At 45.9% G+C, this 17,641-nt stretch overlaps 1 protein-coding gene across 1 annotated transcript in view; it reads right to left on the bottom strand.

Moving 5' to 3' along the window:
* Window positions 1-16,779: 16,779 nt before the first annotated feature.
* Nlrp8 (NLR family pyrin domain containing 8) overlaps window positions 16,780-17,641 on the bottom strand; it is a 33,528-nt gene continuing 32,666 nt past the window's right edge. Inside the window, exon 12 of the mRNA XM_042055585.1 lies at window positions 16,780-17,161. Within this exon, the coding sequence (XP_041911519.1) occupies window positions 16,780-17,161 (382 nt within the window). The remainder of the gene's footprint in view (window positions 17,162-17,641) is intronic.

The raw sequence follows: 17,641 nt of genomic DNA, 5'->3' as shown, positions 1-17,641 counted from the left end.
AGAGAAGTTTCTACCTACTTCTCTCCCCGTACTTAAAAGTCAATGAGAACGCTTTGCTAATTTCTACCCAATGAGGATGCAATGGATCACATTTCTTGTGGTCCAGACTCACACAGAAAAGGTAAACCTAAAAGAGTATTGGTGCCTCATCCTCATTAAGAGTTGGGATTGACAGCCAGGCTGTGGTGGCACACATCCTTAATCCCAGAACTTGGGAGGCAGAGGCAGGTGGATCTCTGTGAGTTGGAGGCCATCCTGGTCTACAAAGTGAGTTCTAGGAAGTCAGGGCTATATATAGAGATACTGTGTCTCAAAAAACAAACAACCCCCCCCCCAAACAAAAACCAGACTTGACCCTCCCAATTCTTACGTTTTTCACCTCATTCTTGACTTTCTTAGAGAGCATGAAGAGTTTCATGTCTTCAACAATGCAAACGGTTATGCCCCAGAAGGTCCTAGGTGATTCTCAAAGAGGGAGGCTAGGTGGTCCGCAATGGTGGTGTTATCTACTCCGACGCTCGCGTTCACCTGTGGTCAAGCCTGATCATTTTTCCTTCAGTAATTGCTTACACACCCCAAGTTCTTTCTTATCTAGCTCCCCGAGAAACCACTGCAGAGTGTGGCTGGAGTAGAGGGAGGGTAGTTCGCCTCCTGTCAGAGCTCAGGCTTTGCGGGAGAAGTAGACCCTGTGGTAACACAGTGTGAGATGTGGGAGGCTGGGCAGGCTCGGCAGAGAACTGTGAAAGCTTCCAGTTGAATGACTGAACTCAGTCCCATGAACAACCATCGCCCCTCCTCCTGGGTGGGGGCATCCCAAGCCAAGCCTACTTCAGTGACTGACAGGTCTCTGTGAATCTCACTCCAGTTACCCATCTGTCTGCCACTAGAATATAGAATCTGGGACATTCCAGTGGCTAGCTCCTTAGTTCCTAAACACCCCCAGCACAGACTTGATTTAATGTTCCGCCCTCTTAGGGCTCTCAGCCGCAGTACTTAGAGAAAGTACTTAGGGAAAGTAGCAATAGGTTCCCATCAGTTTCTAACAACCAGGACCTACCTTTTCAGACCCCTTCCACTTGGAGACTGTTAATGATAAGTTACATAAAGTCTGTAAAGTTTGGCATTAAAAGGAACTCTAGCAGGGCGGTGGTGGCCCATGTCTTTAATTCCAGTGCTCGGCAGGCAGAGGCAGGTGGATCTCTGTGAACTTAAGGCCAGTCTGGCCTTCATAGAGAGTTCCAGGCCAGCCAGAGCTATACAGAGAAATCCTGTCTCAAAAATAAAATAATAAAAAGGAATTCAAAGGCTAGCAAGATGACTCGGTAGGTAATGGAGCTTGTAGCCAAGCCTGCTGGCCCAGGCTCGATCCATGGGACTTACACGGTGGAAGGAGAGAACTGGCTCCGGTCAGTTGTCCTCTGACCTCTATAAGCGTGCACATGTAAAATACAAATAAATATTAAAGTTGTATCCAATAAATGACCTAAATGTAGATAAGAAGACAAAGACCAGCAATAAGACCATGGCTCAGAGGGTAAAGACCATTTGTCATAGAAGCCTCGTGTCCTGAGTTTGATCCCCAGAACCCGTGTAAAGGGGTAGAAGGACAGAATCTACTTCGCAAAATCATTCTGATCTCCACATATATGACATGACATGTGTACATACACAGAAAAAAATTTTAAACACCAATCAAGAGATAATTTAAAACAGGATAAGGACCTGAGCAGAAATCCCTCCAAAGTAGTTAGATGGGTAATGAACACACACAAATCCTGGTAACCGCCAGCAACCACAGAACAGAAATGGTTCCTCATCCAGCACTAGCCCAATCTGTTTCAGGGCTACACAGTCTTACATTTCTTCTTCTCAATGTGGCCTTTGACAGAACAATGTAGCAATCCAAAGAAATGCCCTCTTTGGGGCTGCTCTTCCAGAGGACCTGGCTTCCATTCCCAGCACCCACACGGCAGCTCACAACTGTCTGTAACTCAAGTTCTAGTGGATCTGACACCCTCATATAGACATACAGACTAAACAACGATGCACATAAAAATGGTCGTGTTGGCTAATCTGGTTTTTCACAACTCTTGCTTTGTGGTATAAAGTAAACAATTGGAGAGATCCCATATAATGAGAGTTTAAAGACTCAAGGGCAAGTTGAAATTGCCTTGAGGTCCTATCTCACCCCAGTCAGGATGACTGTCGCCAAGAGAAGAATGGCTAGCAAGGATCCAGGGGACAGGAGTCCTTAGTCATTGCTGGTGGAAACAGAACTTGGTGCAGCCATCTGTGTGGAGATTCCTCCAAAAAGAAAGTAGATCCGCTGTATGATGTGTCTACATGGCAAGTAACAAACCATCCCCAAGGCTGCATCTATCTTCTCTGAAAATGGAAACCAGAGCCCCCACCTTTCCTTGGCCATCATGACCACCAAGTGAATTCATTCAAGTGGCCAACAGGAGGGCTGTTGGGAGTCATTGTAGACTATTTTGAGACAGGGTCTCACTCTATGATTTTAGCTGGTCTAGAACCTGCTCTGTAGACCAGGCTGGCCTTGAACTCAGATCTGCTGGTCTCTGCCTCCCAATCTAAGCATCAGGACTGAAGGTATACATTACCATGACTGGCTCATCACTAGACTCCTGAATGACTCAAAAGTGACACCTGTTCCTTGCCTCAAAAATAAAACAAAAAAGTGAATTAACGATCCACTTTAGTTTGCGGGTATGAAGAGTGAGGTTTGGGTAGCGTTAAAATAATTACTGAGTGGCTGGAGAGATGGCTCAGAGTTAAGAGCTCTGACTGCTCTTCCAGAGGATGTGGGTTCAATTTCCAGCATCCATATGGCAGCTCACAATTGCCTGTAACACCAAGATCTGATACCCCCACACAGATACACATGCAGGCAAAACACCAATGTACATAAAAATAAGTTTTTTAAAAAATCAACTACTTAGTATCTGAAATGCATGACAACATAGGAGCTTTAAGACCAACAGAGTTCGTTTTTATAAGATTATGACTTCATCAAAAAAGGCCGAGGTTTTTTTTTTTTTTTTTTTTTTTTTTTTTTTTTTTTTTTTGGTAAGTGCTAGAGATGATTGAAGCCAGGGCCTCATGAACATGCTATCATTAGAGATTGAAGCCAGGGCTTCATGCATGCTAAACACATACAACCACTAGGGATTGAAGCCAGGACCTCCTGACTGCTGTACACACACCACCACCAGAAGCCAAAGCATCATGCATGATATGCACACACTACCAGAGATGCCAGGGTATCACACATGCTAAGCACACACTACCACCAGAGACTGAAGTCAGAGTCTTGTGCATGCTTTGTATACACAGCCCTAAGGATCATCAAAGTCTAAGAAGTGCAGAGAGCAGAAGGAAGAGGGAAAAGATGAGCAAACAGCCAGGCAAGGAGCTGGAGTCATTCAAAGAGTCTTAGGATAGTTGAGGCTGAGGTGCGGTGGTGCACACTTTACACCCCAACACTCAGGAGGCAGAGGCAGGCGATCTCTTATGAGTTGGAGGCCAGCCTGGTGTACAGAGCTACTTCCAGGACAACACATATGTACACTGGTCTACAGAGCTACTTCTAGGACAACCAGAACTATATAGACCTGTCTAAAAAAAAATTCCTGGACCCTCTGAATGTGGCTGACAATTGGGGTAGACTGAGAAGCCAATGATAATGGCACTGGGATTTGTCTCTACTGCATGTACTGACTTTGGGGATCCTAGTCTATTTGGATGCACACCTTCCTAAGCCTGGATGGAGAGGGGAGGGCCTTGGACTTCCCACAGGGCAGGGAACCCTGCCTTCTCTTAGGACTGGAGGGGGAGGAAGGGAGAGACGGTGAGTAGGGGAGCAGGAGGGAAGTGGGAGGAGGGGAGGAAGTGGAAATTTTGATTGGTATTATTTATAAAGTAATAAAAATAATCTTGCTGAAAAAAATTCCAACTGAAAACTAGTAAAAATGAGGATATCAAGTTGGAAGGAAGACAGGTTTGGGGCCTCAAGGTGACACACGAGAGGCAGAAGGGAGTGAATATGATCACGATACCCTGTGGACATATGTGAAACATTCAAAGAATAAAAGCATTAAAAAGAAAAAAGTTGCTGTTTCTTAGAGCTGAGGAAAACAGATGCAGGAAATTGTAAAATGTTTGTATGCACTAATTTCTTTTATTTTTTTAATTTCATTTTAAATTCTACCCACAGTTCTCTCCCCTCCCCCACACCTTACTTTCCCTCTAGCCTACCCCACCACCCACTCCTCCCAACCGGTAAGGGCTCCCATGGGGAGTCAACAATGTCTGGCACATTAAGTTGGGGTAGGACCAAGTCCCTCCCTCCCACATTAAGGCTGAGCATGACATCCCATGATAGATAACGGGCTCTAACAAGCTAGCTAAGGCACCAGGGATAGATCCTGGTCCCACTGCCAGGTGCCTCAGAGACAGTTCAAGTTTCACCACTGTCTCCTACATGCAGAGGGCCTAGTGTGGTCCTATGGAGGCTCCACAGCTGTCGGTCTAGAGTTCATGAGTTTCCACAAACTTGGTTCAGCTGTCTCTGTAGATTTCTCCATCATGATCTTGACCTCCCTTGCTCATATAATCCCCCCTCCTCCTCCTTTTCGAGTGGATTCCCAGAACACCAATTTCTTTATATCTATCCCCCAAATAACTCAGATGAAATACATCAGAATAGAATTTTTCTAATAACTCAGATGAAATACATCAGAATAGAACTTTTCTTTAAAAGTATATCACACATCTTAGCTGGTTTGAAGTTACTATGTAGCAGAGATTATATTTTCACTTTTGACCCTCCTGCTCAGTGCTGGAATTACAGGCAAGTGGTGCTGGGGATTTGAGGCAAACACTCTACCATCATAATTATCACCAGCTCAGCACCTCCTCTGCAGACCAGGCTGGCCTCGAACTCTCCTGCCTCTGTCTCCCGAGTGCTGGGATTAAAGGCGTGTGCCACCACCACTGGGCTCAAGTACCTCCATCTAAAGTTAGGAACAAGATAAGCAAAGTCAGAGGCTCTCAACTTGTGGGTCACAACCCCCTTCCAAAGTAAAATGACCCCTTCACAGGAGTCATATCCAAAATCCTGCATGTCATATTTTCACTACAATTCATAATAGTAGCAAAATTACATTTATGAAGTTGCAAGGAAAATAATTTTATGGTTGGGAGTCACCACAACATGAGAAGCTGTATTAAAGGGTTGCAGCGTTAGCAAGGTTGAGAACCACTGAGCAAAATGAATCCAATTTACATCCTCTTCATTCTAAAAATATCAATAAAATAATTAGAGGTCACTAAACTTTTAAGTTACCTTGGGGTTGGGGAGAACTGTGGGGGCTGGTGAGTCGGCTCAGCAGGTGAAGGTATTTGCCACCAGTGACTTGAGTTTCACATGATGGAGAGAGAACAAACTCCTCAAAGCTGTCTCTTCGCCTCCACATGAACCACGTCACTTAGGTGCCTCCCCTCCCCCATCCACACACACACACACACACACACACACACACCAGCATGCAGTGGTGGTGCATGCCTTTAATCCCAGCACTTGGGAGGCAAAAGGTGTCTGAGTTCGAGGCCAGCCTGGTCTACAGAATGAGTTCCAGGACAGCCAGAGCTGTTTAATAGAAATGCTGACTCTCAAAAACCAAACCGAACAACAAAAAGACAAACCCCAAACAGCCAAACGAAGAAACAATGGATCTGGAACTGGTAAATGTGAGAAGCAGTGTGAATACTTTTCAGAGTTCTCATCCACAAAGACCACCAGCAAGTTCAAGTTTCTTCAATAAGCAGAAGATTGAGCAAATCATACAACTGTCTGTGGCTTCCATCTACACCTGACGTCATTAACAGAATTAAGGAACATGGGGAGTGTTTCTTGCCTTACTGAGCTGAGTGTGCCTTCAACGCTGCATAAGACACCACTGTTGTGGTCCCTGTGAAGAGGAGCCCCCTACTCGGGGTAAAGGGAAACAGGTACCACCCCCTCAGGGAACTGGACAACAGAACTTGTAAGGGCAAACATCACGAGCAAAGACCACTTAGGACTTGATCAATGCCACATGGGTTCCTTGAAGCCATGAGGCTCTGCACCCTTGGAACACACCCAGCTGGAAATCATCAGAAAAGGGAGCCTCAGTGTGTAGCAGGCTAAACAGGGGTGCAGCAAAGCAGAGAGCCTCTGGGAGATGATTAACACCTGCTAAGGGGCATGGGGAAAATGAGATGGGCCAAGGATAGGGAGAACTCTTCATCCTCATGTCTGTTGATTTTTAAGACACACCAAAAGGTAATCCTAATTTAACCATCATTTTAGTAAAAAGCTAACAGAAATAAACACCATTTCACCAAGATGGTTTATTCCTCACAGCACTGATAACCATTGAACATTGGGGTTTACAGGACTGAATGCTCGCTGAAGGTAGTAGCTCACACCTGTAATCCCAGGAACTGAGGAGGCGAGGTGGGGTGAGGTAGGGGGTGGTGGAAGCAGGCGGATGTTCTGACTTTCAGAGCAAGACCTTGTCTTTAAAAGCCAAGACAAACAGATGAGAACAAACAAAGAACAGACAAATGAAAACCCAACAACCCCCTAGAAAGCTAGGAGAAGTAAACTTTTTCTAGGGATCACTCAGTAGGAAGAATGTTGACTACAGGGTGATTATTAAGGAAAAAAAATTAGCCTGGTGTGGTGACACATGCCTTTAATCTCAGCACTTGGGAGGCAGAGGATCTCTGAGTACCAGGCCAGCCTGGTCTACACAGAGAGACCTGTCTCAAAAAAATTATAATTTAAATGGTTATATTTTTAGTAAAATTAAGATTTTTTTCTAGAAATTTAAATATAGAGATCAAGAAAGTTAACCAGGAGCAAACAAATCTCCCAACCATTGGGTGAAAAGTTCAGTCTGAAGTCTAAATGTCACATTCACACAACTTTAGTTAGCTAGACATATATCCTGCCCCTGGCGTTCCCTCTGAAGGGCTGAAGAGGCAGGAGACCCTGGGTAAACACATCAGCAGGCAGAAGGCATGGGAGCTTTACTTTTTAGAGTGATCTGACCAGCAAGGTCTTCTCCCAGGAAGGGACTCTTTCTTGGTGTTTCTGTCCCCCACCTTGGGGGGAGGGTTTTTACAGTATCTTATTTAATTCCACGTAAGCACGTAAAAGAATTCTGTCATCCAGGGTTCAAAGCCGATGTTCTTGGAAGTCAAATACATGACTTTATAGCCTGGGCTAATGTACTTGAAGACATTCCAAATTTTCTAATAGATCAGATTCCTCCTCCAAGACACAGTAGAGGAAACAGATTTGGCTGAGAAAGCTTTTGGGAAATATGGGGTGGGGAAGTACGGAGGACCCCAAGCTGCTGCGGCTGTTTTCTGCAGAGTGAAGACTCTTATCCAAACAATCTAGCACATTTCTTTTTTTTTTTTTTTTTTTTTGGTTTTTCGAGACAGGGTTTCTCTGTAGCTTTGAAGCCTATCCTGGAACTAGCTCTTGTAGACCAGGCTGGTCTCGAACTCACAGAGATCCGCCTGCCTCTGCCTCCCGAGTGCTGGGATTAAAGGCGTGCGCCACCACCGCCCGGCTTCTAGCACATTTCTTTAGCCTGTATTTCTACTCTCATTCCTGCCTCCCAGACACACCCGTTTGTTCCCAAGTGTCTGGAATGACAGAAGCAGCGAAGACTTACGCCTACCGCCAAGCCTGAGGACCCAAGTTTGACTCCAGAACCCACATCGTGGGAGGGAGAAGCAAATCTTGCATGCTGTCCCCTGACCTCCACATGGGTGCTGTGATGCGTGTATACACAGAAAATAAGAGCTTCAGATTGCTTTCAAATTGGTCAATTTGCCACTTGCTTACCTTTGACTCAGTTTCCTCACTTGGCAACCGCAGCAAACAACATTCCCGTTCATACGGCATCTCACGGACCATAAGTCACAGTAGTTCCAAGTCACCCCGTTAACCCAGCAACACCTCACACTCCTGCAAAGTGTGGTCCAGACATCACCCCCCCCCCCCCCCCACCTCCTGCCTGGGGCATGTCTCCAGTTAACAACCAAGTCTGGGAATGGCGAGGGACCTTCCTAAATGCCCCCAGGTTAACTTTTTTGAAAAACAAACTTGGGGTGATATTATCTTCTTTTCTCATGAGACCCTTTGGCCTCTTAGCTCTCCCGGGTCTAAAGACAGAAGCGGGGAGGGGTCGTGTATATTAACTGGTCCTAGAGCAAAGATGGCAATGCAGAGACCCGGCTGGGACTAAGAAGTTATCCAGAGCTCACCTTCAGCCACAGAGTCCATTTTCTGCAAACTGGCAACCCCCGCAAAAAGAGAGCCAACTCTGTCCCCACTCCACACCCAGGTGGCGACAGCCTTTGAAGAGGCTCACGCTAGCACGTGCTTAATGCCCATTGGCTGCCAGTTCTGACTGCCCTTCCTGAAGTAGATTGGGAAAAGCTGCGCGGGCTGCATGGGCGAGCGTTGGCCTCCGCCCACTCTCGCCCAGCAGCTGCTCAGGGAAAGGCTCATTCCCCGACCCCATTAGACTGTACTCAATATTTTTAAGATTAAAGAAACCCTTAAATTATGTGTGTAAGTATGGAAGCCAGAAGAGAGCCTGGGATCCTTGGAGTTGCATCAGGCAGTTTTGAGTTGCCTAATTCGGGTGCCGGGCATCAAGCTCAAGGACTCTGCTAGACCCAGGACTCATAACCATTGATTCATCTCTCCAGACAAGGACTCTTTCTTCCATGCGGCAGGACCTGAGATATGCTCAACCCCCACTGGGTGTTTCTGAGCAGCGTATATTCAGGGTTCTCACCTTTAAAAAAAATTTTTAAATATAGTACTTGGCATTAATTTTTTTAAATTTTACTACAGGCTGACCAATCATAACTCTGTGTATGTATGAAGTACAAAATGACACTAAATATATTCATTGTGGAATGACTACATTAAGCTAAATATCATTTTCGAATACTTATGTTTTAGGGGTGAATTTGACGTTTATCTTTAGCAAGTTTTGAAATCTTTTTTTGGGGGTGGCAGAGGTTTCAAGACAGGGTTTTGCTAGGTAGCCCTGGCTGTCCTGGAACTCACTCGGTAGACCTGGATGGTCTTGAATTTAGAGAGCTGCCTGCCTCTGCCTCCGGAGCCCTGGGTGTGTGTGTGTGTGTGTGTGTCTACGTACGTGTACTTGAAGGTGCCTGTAGAGGCAGTGATCAGCCTTGGGTGTCATTTCCCAGGTTCGTTCTGTCTGTCTGTCTGTCTGTCTGTCTATCTATCTATCTATCTATCTATCTATCTATCTATCTATCTATTTGGTTTTTCGAGACAGGGTTTCTCTGCAGCTTTAGAGCCTGTCCAAGAGCTAGCTCTTGTAGACCAGGCTGGTCTCGAACTCACAGAGATCCACCTGCCTCTGCTTCCCGAGTGCTGGGATTAAAGGCGTGCACCACTACCGCCCGGCACTATTTATTTTTTTAAGAATTTATTTATTTTATTTTATGAATGTATTCTGCCTGCATGTGTACTCTCTTTGTGTGTATGGTGGCCAGAAGAGGGCATTAAATCCCCTGGAATTGTAGTAATAGGTGGTTGGGATCTGCCACATGGGTGATGGAAACTGAACTCAGGTAAGTGTTCTTAACCACTGAGCCATCTTTGTAGCGCCCATATATTTTTTCTTTTGGACCTAGGGCCTTGGGCTTTCTACCACTGAACTAAATCTCCAACCCTCCCCCATATTTCTTCAATGATAGTGTCTCTGACTGGCTTGGAGCTCACAACCCTCTTCTTTTTTTTTCCATGGGTTGTAGGGCTTGAACTCAGGTCCTCAGGCTTATACAGTGAGCACTATGCAGACTGAACCATTTCTACAGCCCCTACAATTTATTATTCTTAATTTTTAAAAATTTACATTTATTTATCATGTTTGTGTGCATGTGCCTGTGTGTCACTGTGTGCATGTGTATATGTGTGTGCTTGTGCATATGTGTAGTGATATTTCATTTGTATTTTAATAAATAAAGCTTGCCTTAAGATCAGAAAGCAAAACAGCTAGTCACTAGCTCTTACCTCTACCTCAGTCTGAAATAGCGATCCTGCCTCCACGAATCCTCAGAACGAGACCGTTTCTGAGAGTTTCCTCCTCTCTAGTGCTGGGACTAAAGGCATACATCACTACCACTTGGTTCCTATGGCAAACCAGTGTGGCTACTGGGATTAAAGGTGTGTGTCACCACTGCCTTGTCTGTAAGGCTAACCAGTGGGGCTGTTTTACTCTCTGATCTTCAGGCAAACTTTAGTTATTAAAATACAAATGAAATATCACTACATATGTGTGCATGCATATGCATGTGAGTGTATGTATGTATGTCAGAGGACAGTTTGTGGAATTTGATTCTTTTTTTTTTTTTTTTTTTTTTTTGGTTTTTCGAGACAGGGTTTCTTCTGTAGCTTTTGGAGACTGTCCCGGAACTAGCTCTTGTAGCCCAGGTTGGCCTCGAACTTACAGAGATCCGCCTGCCTCTGCCTCTCGAGTGCTGGGTGGAATTTGATTCTTATCATTCTCTCCTTCCACCATGTGAGACCCAGGGATTGAGCTGAGGTCATCAGGTTTGACAGCAAGCACCTTTAACCCACAAAGCTATCTTGTCAGCACAAATTATACCTAAATACGGTTGCTTCCTTGTACAACAGTCTTCCTACTTACTTGAAACATTATACCTTCTGCGTTCAAATTCCTTTCTCCCTAGCCTCTGCTAACTCCATTCTGCTTCCAAGCCCAACTTTCTTGGTGACATGCATTGTCTGTCTTTCTGTGCCTATTATACTTCATTTAGTATCACGTTTTCTATAAACAGTTCATCCATGCCAGGCAGTGGTGGTGCACATCTTTAATCCGAGCACTCAGGGAGGCAGAGGCAGGTGGATCTCTGTGAGTTCGAGGCCAGCCTGGTCTACTGAGTGAGATCCAGGACAGCCAAAGATACACAGAGAAACCCTGTCTCAAAAAACCAAAGGGAAAAAAAGCCCACCACCACTACCAACAACAAAAATAAGTTCATCCATGTTGTTGCAAATCACAGGGTGTTTTTCTTTGTTATGTGTACCACAATTATCTATCCACCCACCTACTGATGGAGACTTAGGTTAATCCCACTTCTTGGCTATTATGAATAATGCTTAGCTATTAGCATATAAGATATTGTATATCATTATGCCATTAAAATTTTTAAAATGTGTTTATATGTATATGAATGTGCCTGTACTAACCTATATGTACTGTGTGAATGCAGGTGTCTGTGGAAGCCAGAGGAGGGTGTCAGATCCCCAGAGCTGGAGTTAAAGCACTTGTGACTCTTGATGTGGGCGCTGGGAGCCAAACGTGGGTCCTCTCAAGAGAGGCAAATGTCCTTAACCTCTGAGTCAGCACTCCAGCCCTCCACGCCCTTACTGAGCAGAGTACTTTAGTAGATTCTCGTTCTCCTTCCACCTTTATTTAGTATGACATATTGATTATCTTGACCTAAATCACTACACAGTGAATTTATAGAACATCACACTCGTGCTGTACACGCTGACCATAGTGACATCTGGTGTCTTTAATATGCTAATAGCAGCTTGACTGCAACAGCTCAAAGGAACTCAAAATAATCAATAAAAAAAGGGAAAAGTTACTTCAATTATTTAGCTAAACTAATGTCAAAACTTTCTGTAATTCCTTTATTTTGTGCGGTCATATGGGATAAGTGAAATGTGTGTTCTGTTTTGAAAAGGGGCTGGGGAGATGGCTCAGTGCTTGCTGCTCTTGCAGAAGATCTGTGTTCTGTTCCCAGAACACACCCAGGGTGTCTCACAATCACCAGAAACTCCAGCTCCAGGGAGAACTGGAACCTTCTTCTGGCCTCTGTCAGTACTCATATACACAACCCTCCCCCCCCCCCCCCGCCTCCGTGCGCGCGCGCGCACGCGCGCGCGCACACACACACAATTAAGAATAAAAAAGTACCGGGTGGTGGTGGCACACCCCTTTAATCCCAGAGGCAGAGGCAGAAGGAACTCTGTGAGTTCGAGGTCGGCCCAGTCTACAGATCTAGTTCCAAGAGAGCTAGAGCTGTTATACAGAGAAACCCTGTCTCAAAAAATTAAACAACAACAATAACAACAGAAAGAATAAAAAAAGTCAAAAACTAGATTGCTTTATACTAATGAAGCAATTGGGCTAAGGGCGTAGCTCAGTGGTAGCGGGCTAGTCTAGCATACATGAAGGCCCCTGTTTGATCCCCAGCATCTCATACAACCAGGCATGGAAGCACAGAATCATAATCCCAGCACTTAGTTCATAGAAAGAGAAAAATCAGTAGTTCAAGGCTAGCCTGGTCTAAATGAGCAGGTGGTCAAACTGCCTTTGACATTTATTTACTTATTCATTCGTCGATTGGTTATGTGTGGGTGTGCCCATGCCATGTGTGCACATGGAGGTCAGAGGGTAGGAGTTCTCTCCTTCCACCATCTTGGGGATGGAACTCAGATCATCAGGTGGCAAGCACTTTGACCCACTGAGCCATTTTTCTGACCCAGACAACTCTACTTAAAATATAATTGCTATGCCAAGTGGTGTTGGCGCACGCCTTTAATCCCAGCACTCGGGAGGCAGAGGCAGGTGGATCTCTGTGAGTTTGAGGCCGGCCTGGTCTACAGAGTGAGTTCTAAGATAGCCAAGCCTACACAGAGAAATCCTGTCTCAAAAACAAAAAGTAATTCCTAGTAAATTGGTGGCTAGCCCAGTTTAGTTATCAGAGAGGTTTCCTCTGGCAGCTGATGGGAGCAGATGAGACCCCAGCCAAACATTAGGTGGAGAAAGCCCAAACAGGAGATCTCCATGGGCTCCCTCTCCTCAGAACTCAGGGGACCCTATGGAAGAGGGGGAGGAAGAATTGTAGGAGCCAGAGGGGTTAAGGAGAACAGAATCAACTAAGCAGGGCTCATAGGGGCTGACAGAGACTGAAGCAGGAATCATGGAGCCTGCATGGGCCTGTGCTAGGACCTCTGCACATGTGTTATGGTTGTTGGCTTGGTGTTTTTGCAAGGTTCCTAACAGTGGGAGTTGGGGGTGTCTCTGACTCTTTTGCCTGCTCTTGGGACCCTTTTCCTCCCACTGGGTTGCCTCATCCAGCCTTGATATGAGGTTTGTGCCTAGTCTTACTGTAACTTGTTCTGCCACGTTAGGTTGTTATTCCTGGGCTGTTCTTTCTGAAGGGAAACAGAGGAGGAGTGAATCTGGGGTTGAGAGAAAGGGGGACTAGGAAGACTGGAAGGAGGGGAAACTGCAGTTGGGATGTATTGTTTGAGAGAAGAATGGGAAAAAAAGGAAGAAAAAAAATGCTAGATCATTTTACTGTGGCAGTTCATGAGCCAGGTCATGGGATCAATAGATCTTGTTTATCCATTTTCTTTATCTGTATATCAGTATGGGTGAAGGGTCCTCAAAGAATAAACTACACTATGATGTAATTGCACTACTTCTGAGTACATAAACCTGGGACCCAGGAGGAGGCTGAGGCAGGAGAATGGTGAGGTGGAGACCAACAGGCACTTTACCCTCTGAGCCATCTTGGCAGTCCCATGATGGAGTTCAGTGGCCATCAACATGGACACACAGGTGTCTCGCTGTTTACATGCTTTGTTAATGTCTCAGGTAGGTCACACACAGTAGTAACACCTCACTTTCGTAGAAGCCCTTGGCCCCTGTGTATCTCTGCCTCTGTTTGTGTGACTCTGTGGGTCCCTGTGTCTTTTATGGGTGTGTCTGTCTGTGTCTTCTACTTTTTTTCTTTCTCCCCATGTGTCTTTGTCTCCCCATCTCTGCCTCCTCACTTGTCTTTCTGTTGTGTCTCTTTACATGTCTTCCATTTTCTTGTTTTTCTGAGTCTTTTTAGCTCTCTGTCTCTGTATCTCTTTGCTTGTGTAGCTCTATATCTCTCTGTCTCTGCGACCTTCTTAAACACCCTGGAGTCACTTCCCTTGGAAATCTCCTATAGCAGCCAACTTTCAGACAAGGAACAGGTTTCTTTCTTCTGAATAGCGTATGTGCCAGGCAACTGGTAAACGAACACTTGCTCACACTGCATCACTGCACACACATATTTAATTTATTTCTCCCAGCAGGTAAAACAGGCATTTCCCAACCCTCTTAGCCACCTGGTCCCACTTAAGTGTCTGATCTGCTTATGAACATAGTGATAGCCCCTAACCTGGAGGGGGTTGTGAAGGCCACGCCCACACCACGCCCCAGCACAAACTGGGCTGTTCCAGGCAAAGAAGGCCCTGCAAACCAGGGCCTGCTTCAGTTTTAATTAGAAAGAATGTGTCTCAAGGGCCTCATAGCATTCTGAGGTAGTAAGAGTTCCAGTCTTCCACGATCTTCAGATGGCCACTCTCTACCTCTGGACCCTTTAGTCTTGTGTACATGTTTAGGCTTTCATTTGATTTCTTCTTCCTGGGAAGGGCACAGAAAACAAGGCTTGGTATTTGACATTTAAGACTGCAAAGTAGCTAGGCGGTGATGGCGCACGCCTTTAATCCCAGCACTTGGGAGGCAGAGGCAGGTGGATCTCTGTGAGTTCCAGGCCAGCCTGGTCTACAGGAGCTAGTTCCAGGACAGGCTCCAAAGCTACAGAGAAACCCTGTCTCAAAAACAAAACGAAACAAAACAAACAAACCAACAAAGATTGTGAAGCAATCCCGGAAAAGCCACAGAAAACTCTAGCACAGGAAGTTGCCACCCAAGAGACCAGTGTGAGGCCAGAACTAAACAAACACTACAGAGACTTGGCTTTTGTCGTGGCCTGGGCTTTTCATCCTGTCACCCGGGATGGGAGGGGTGGGGGGCAGAGGGGACGATCTCTGTGAGTCTGAGGCTGTGTCAACAAAAAATCCAAAACAGTTCTGGGCCTGACGTCCTGTGCAGTGACCCACCTGCTTGGGACACATAGTAAGCAGTGTCCCATCCTGTGCCCCCCGCCCCCCATAGCCCAGGGCCTAGCCTGCCATTCACATCCTGGTAGACCAGGGCTGGCCGGAATGGCCAATAGAATAAAGCAGATGTACAGGGTGCACACCGAAAGTTATAAAGGTCTGCTGCCTTCTGGCTTTTTGTCTATGTGTGTCTCTATATGCGTGTCTCTGTCTCCTTTCTAGCTCCATATCTGCGTGTCTGTCTCCATGTGGCCGTCTCTCTATGTGTCTCTGTGTATATACATGTCCCCATCTCTGTCTGTCACTATATATGTGTCTCTATCTCCCTGCCTCTGTGTCTTCCTCTGTGTGTTGTGTTTTATGTGACGCCTTTTTGCTCTCGGCCACTCTCTTTGTCTCTATGCATCTGTTTCTCTGTCCTTGTCAATCTGTCTCTCTGTGTGTACCTTTGTGAGTCTATACAGTCTCACCCTGGACATATGTTTCTATGCATATCTATTCCACCTCTTTATGTCCTTGTGTCTCTCTGTGGATATCTCTGGCTTTTTCCCATGTATTTCTGTGTCTCTTTCTCTATGACTCTTTATGCACACCTGTGAGTCTCTACCTCCATGGGTCTCTTTCTTTGTGTCTCTGCATCCCTGTCTCCATGTTGTTGTCTCCCTGTGTGTCTCTCTGCGTGTTTCTGAGTCTCAGCTCCATCCATCTTTCCCCGTGTTTCTATACATCTCTATCCCTGTGTGTCTTCCTCTATGCGGGAGCCCATGTGTGATTCAGTTTCCATTTGGAGTCAGTTTTGACTTATAAGTCATCTGAGTTCAAGCTTGCCTGCTCTGCTTTCCCCAGTAATCTCAAGGACTGTGAGAGATTTCTGATTTAGCTCATGGGAAAGAGCATTTTGCCTACGAGGAAAGAACACTCTATCTAGCAGAAAGAACATGGCTGACACCAAACCTCAGGAACATCAAGTTAGAAAGTGAGGCTGTGGGCTGGAGAGGTGGCCCAGTGGTTAAGAGCACTGACTGTTCTTCCAGAGGTTCTGAGTTTGGTTCCCAGCAACTACATGGTGTCTCACAACCATCTGCAATGAGATCTGGCGTCCAATTCTGACCTGCAGGAATACATGCCAGCAGAACACTTCATTCACAATAAATCTGAACAGCAAGCACATGTTAGCTGGAAGACTGCTCACCCATGGACAGGAGTGGTTTTGTGGACAGACACTGACTGACCATCTGTGCTGTGCTTTGTTCTGCCTTTGTATATAAGCAAGTTCTAAAATAAACTCTGGATTGTTTGGCTGTTTTGGCATGACCAAACAGCCCTCCCGGTTCTATCCTGTGTTTTCTGTCTCAGTTTCTTTCATCTGACATTTTCTTAGCCTTTGCGTTCCCCCAGTCTAGGAACCCTGGGATCAGGCTCCTGTATAGGCCCTGTCTCTGCTTGTCTCCTTCTGTGTCTCTGTATGCATGTCTGTCTTTCTATCTCTGCCTCACGTGTCTCTGTTAAATGTCTTTCTCTGTGTCTGTCTCTTGGTTTCTGTATCTCTTTGCATCTCTCTGTTGTATATCTCTGCCTCTGTGTTTCTCTCTGCCTTTCTTGGTATCTTCGTATCTCTCTCTCTCTCTCTGCATGTTTCTCCGAATCTGTTTCCATGTGTCTGTCTCTCTGTGTTTCTGTACATCTCTCTTGTCATGTATTCTGGAAGAAACTAGCTAATGTCATGAGTTACCCTATAGAACAGCACAGGCCAATGGCCACATGTGTGGACAGCAGATTCCTGTCCTCTGGCCAAAGGCCACGTGTGTGGACAGCAGATTCCTGTCCTCTGGCCAATGGCCATGTGTGCGAACAGCAGATTCCTGTCCTCTGGCCAAAGGCCACATGTGTGGACAGCAGGTTCCTGTCCTCTGGCTAATGGTCATGTGTGTGGACAGCAGATTCCTGTCCTCTGGCCAAAGGCCACGTGTGTGGACAGCAGATTCCTGTCCTCTGGCCAATGGCCATGTGTGTGGACAGCAGATTCCTGTCCTCTGGCCAATGGCCACGTGTGTGGACAGCAGATCTCTGTCCTCTGGCCAATGGCCATGTGTGTGGACAGCAAATTCCTGGTCTCTGGTCAATGGCACATGTGCGAATAGCAGATTCCCTGCTCCCATCACATCCTAGGCAACAGCCTCACTGAGACCTGGTGAGACACCCTGATCTGAATGGCTGGTCAGACAGCTCTGTGGCTTTGCCCATCAGAAGGTCTGCTCATTGCTTTAGGTGAAAACATATTGAGGTAATTTGCTGCACAGTATGGGTGCTGAAGGCATCGGTTGCAATGACACCTGCACCCACATCCACCCCTGGATGACAACATGTCAGTGCTTGGTCTCTCACATGTACATTCCCCATAATAATCCTGAAATCTCATGGATGAAGAACCCACTTGAATTCTACCTACAGACAGGGACACTGAGGCACAAAGGCAGACAAGGTGATTGGCAGTCACTCAGCTGGTGAACAGTATAAGTAATACTACAATAATAACAACTCAACAAGTCTTAAATTTGGGATGAAGAGAGGGGCATGTTAATTCATGCCATATCA

The sequence above is a fragment of the Arvicola amphibius genome, chromosome 8, assembly GCF_903992535.2.
Source record: "Arvicola amphibius chromosome 8, mArvAmp1.2, whole genome shotgun sequence".
Classification (NCBI taxonomy): Eukaryota; Metazoa; Chordata; class Mammalia; order Rodentia; family Cricetidae; genus Arvicola; species Arvicola amphibius.
The sequence above is the reverse complement of the archived record's forward strand: the minus strand, read 5'-3'. Positions and strand labels throughout refer to the sequence as shown.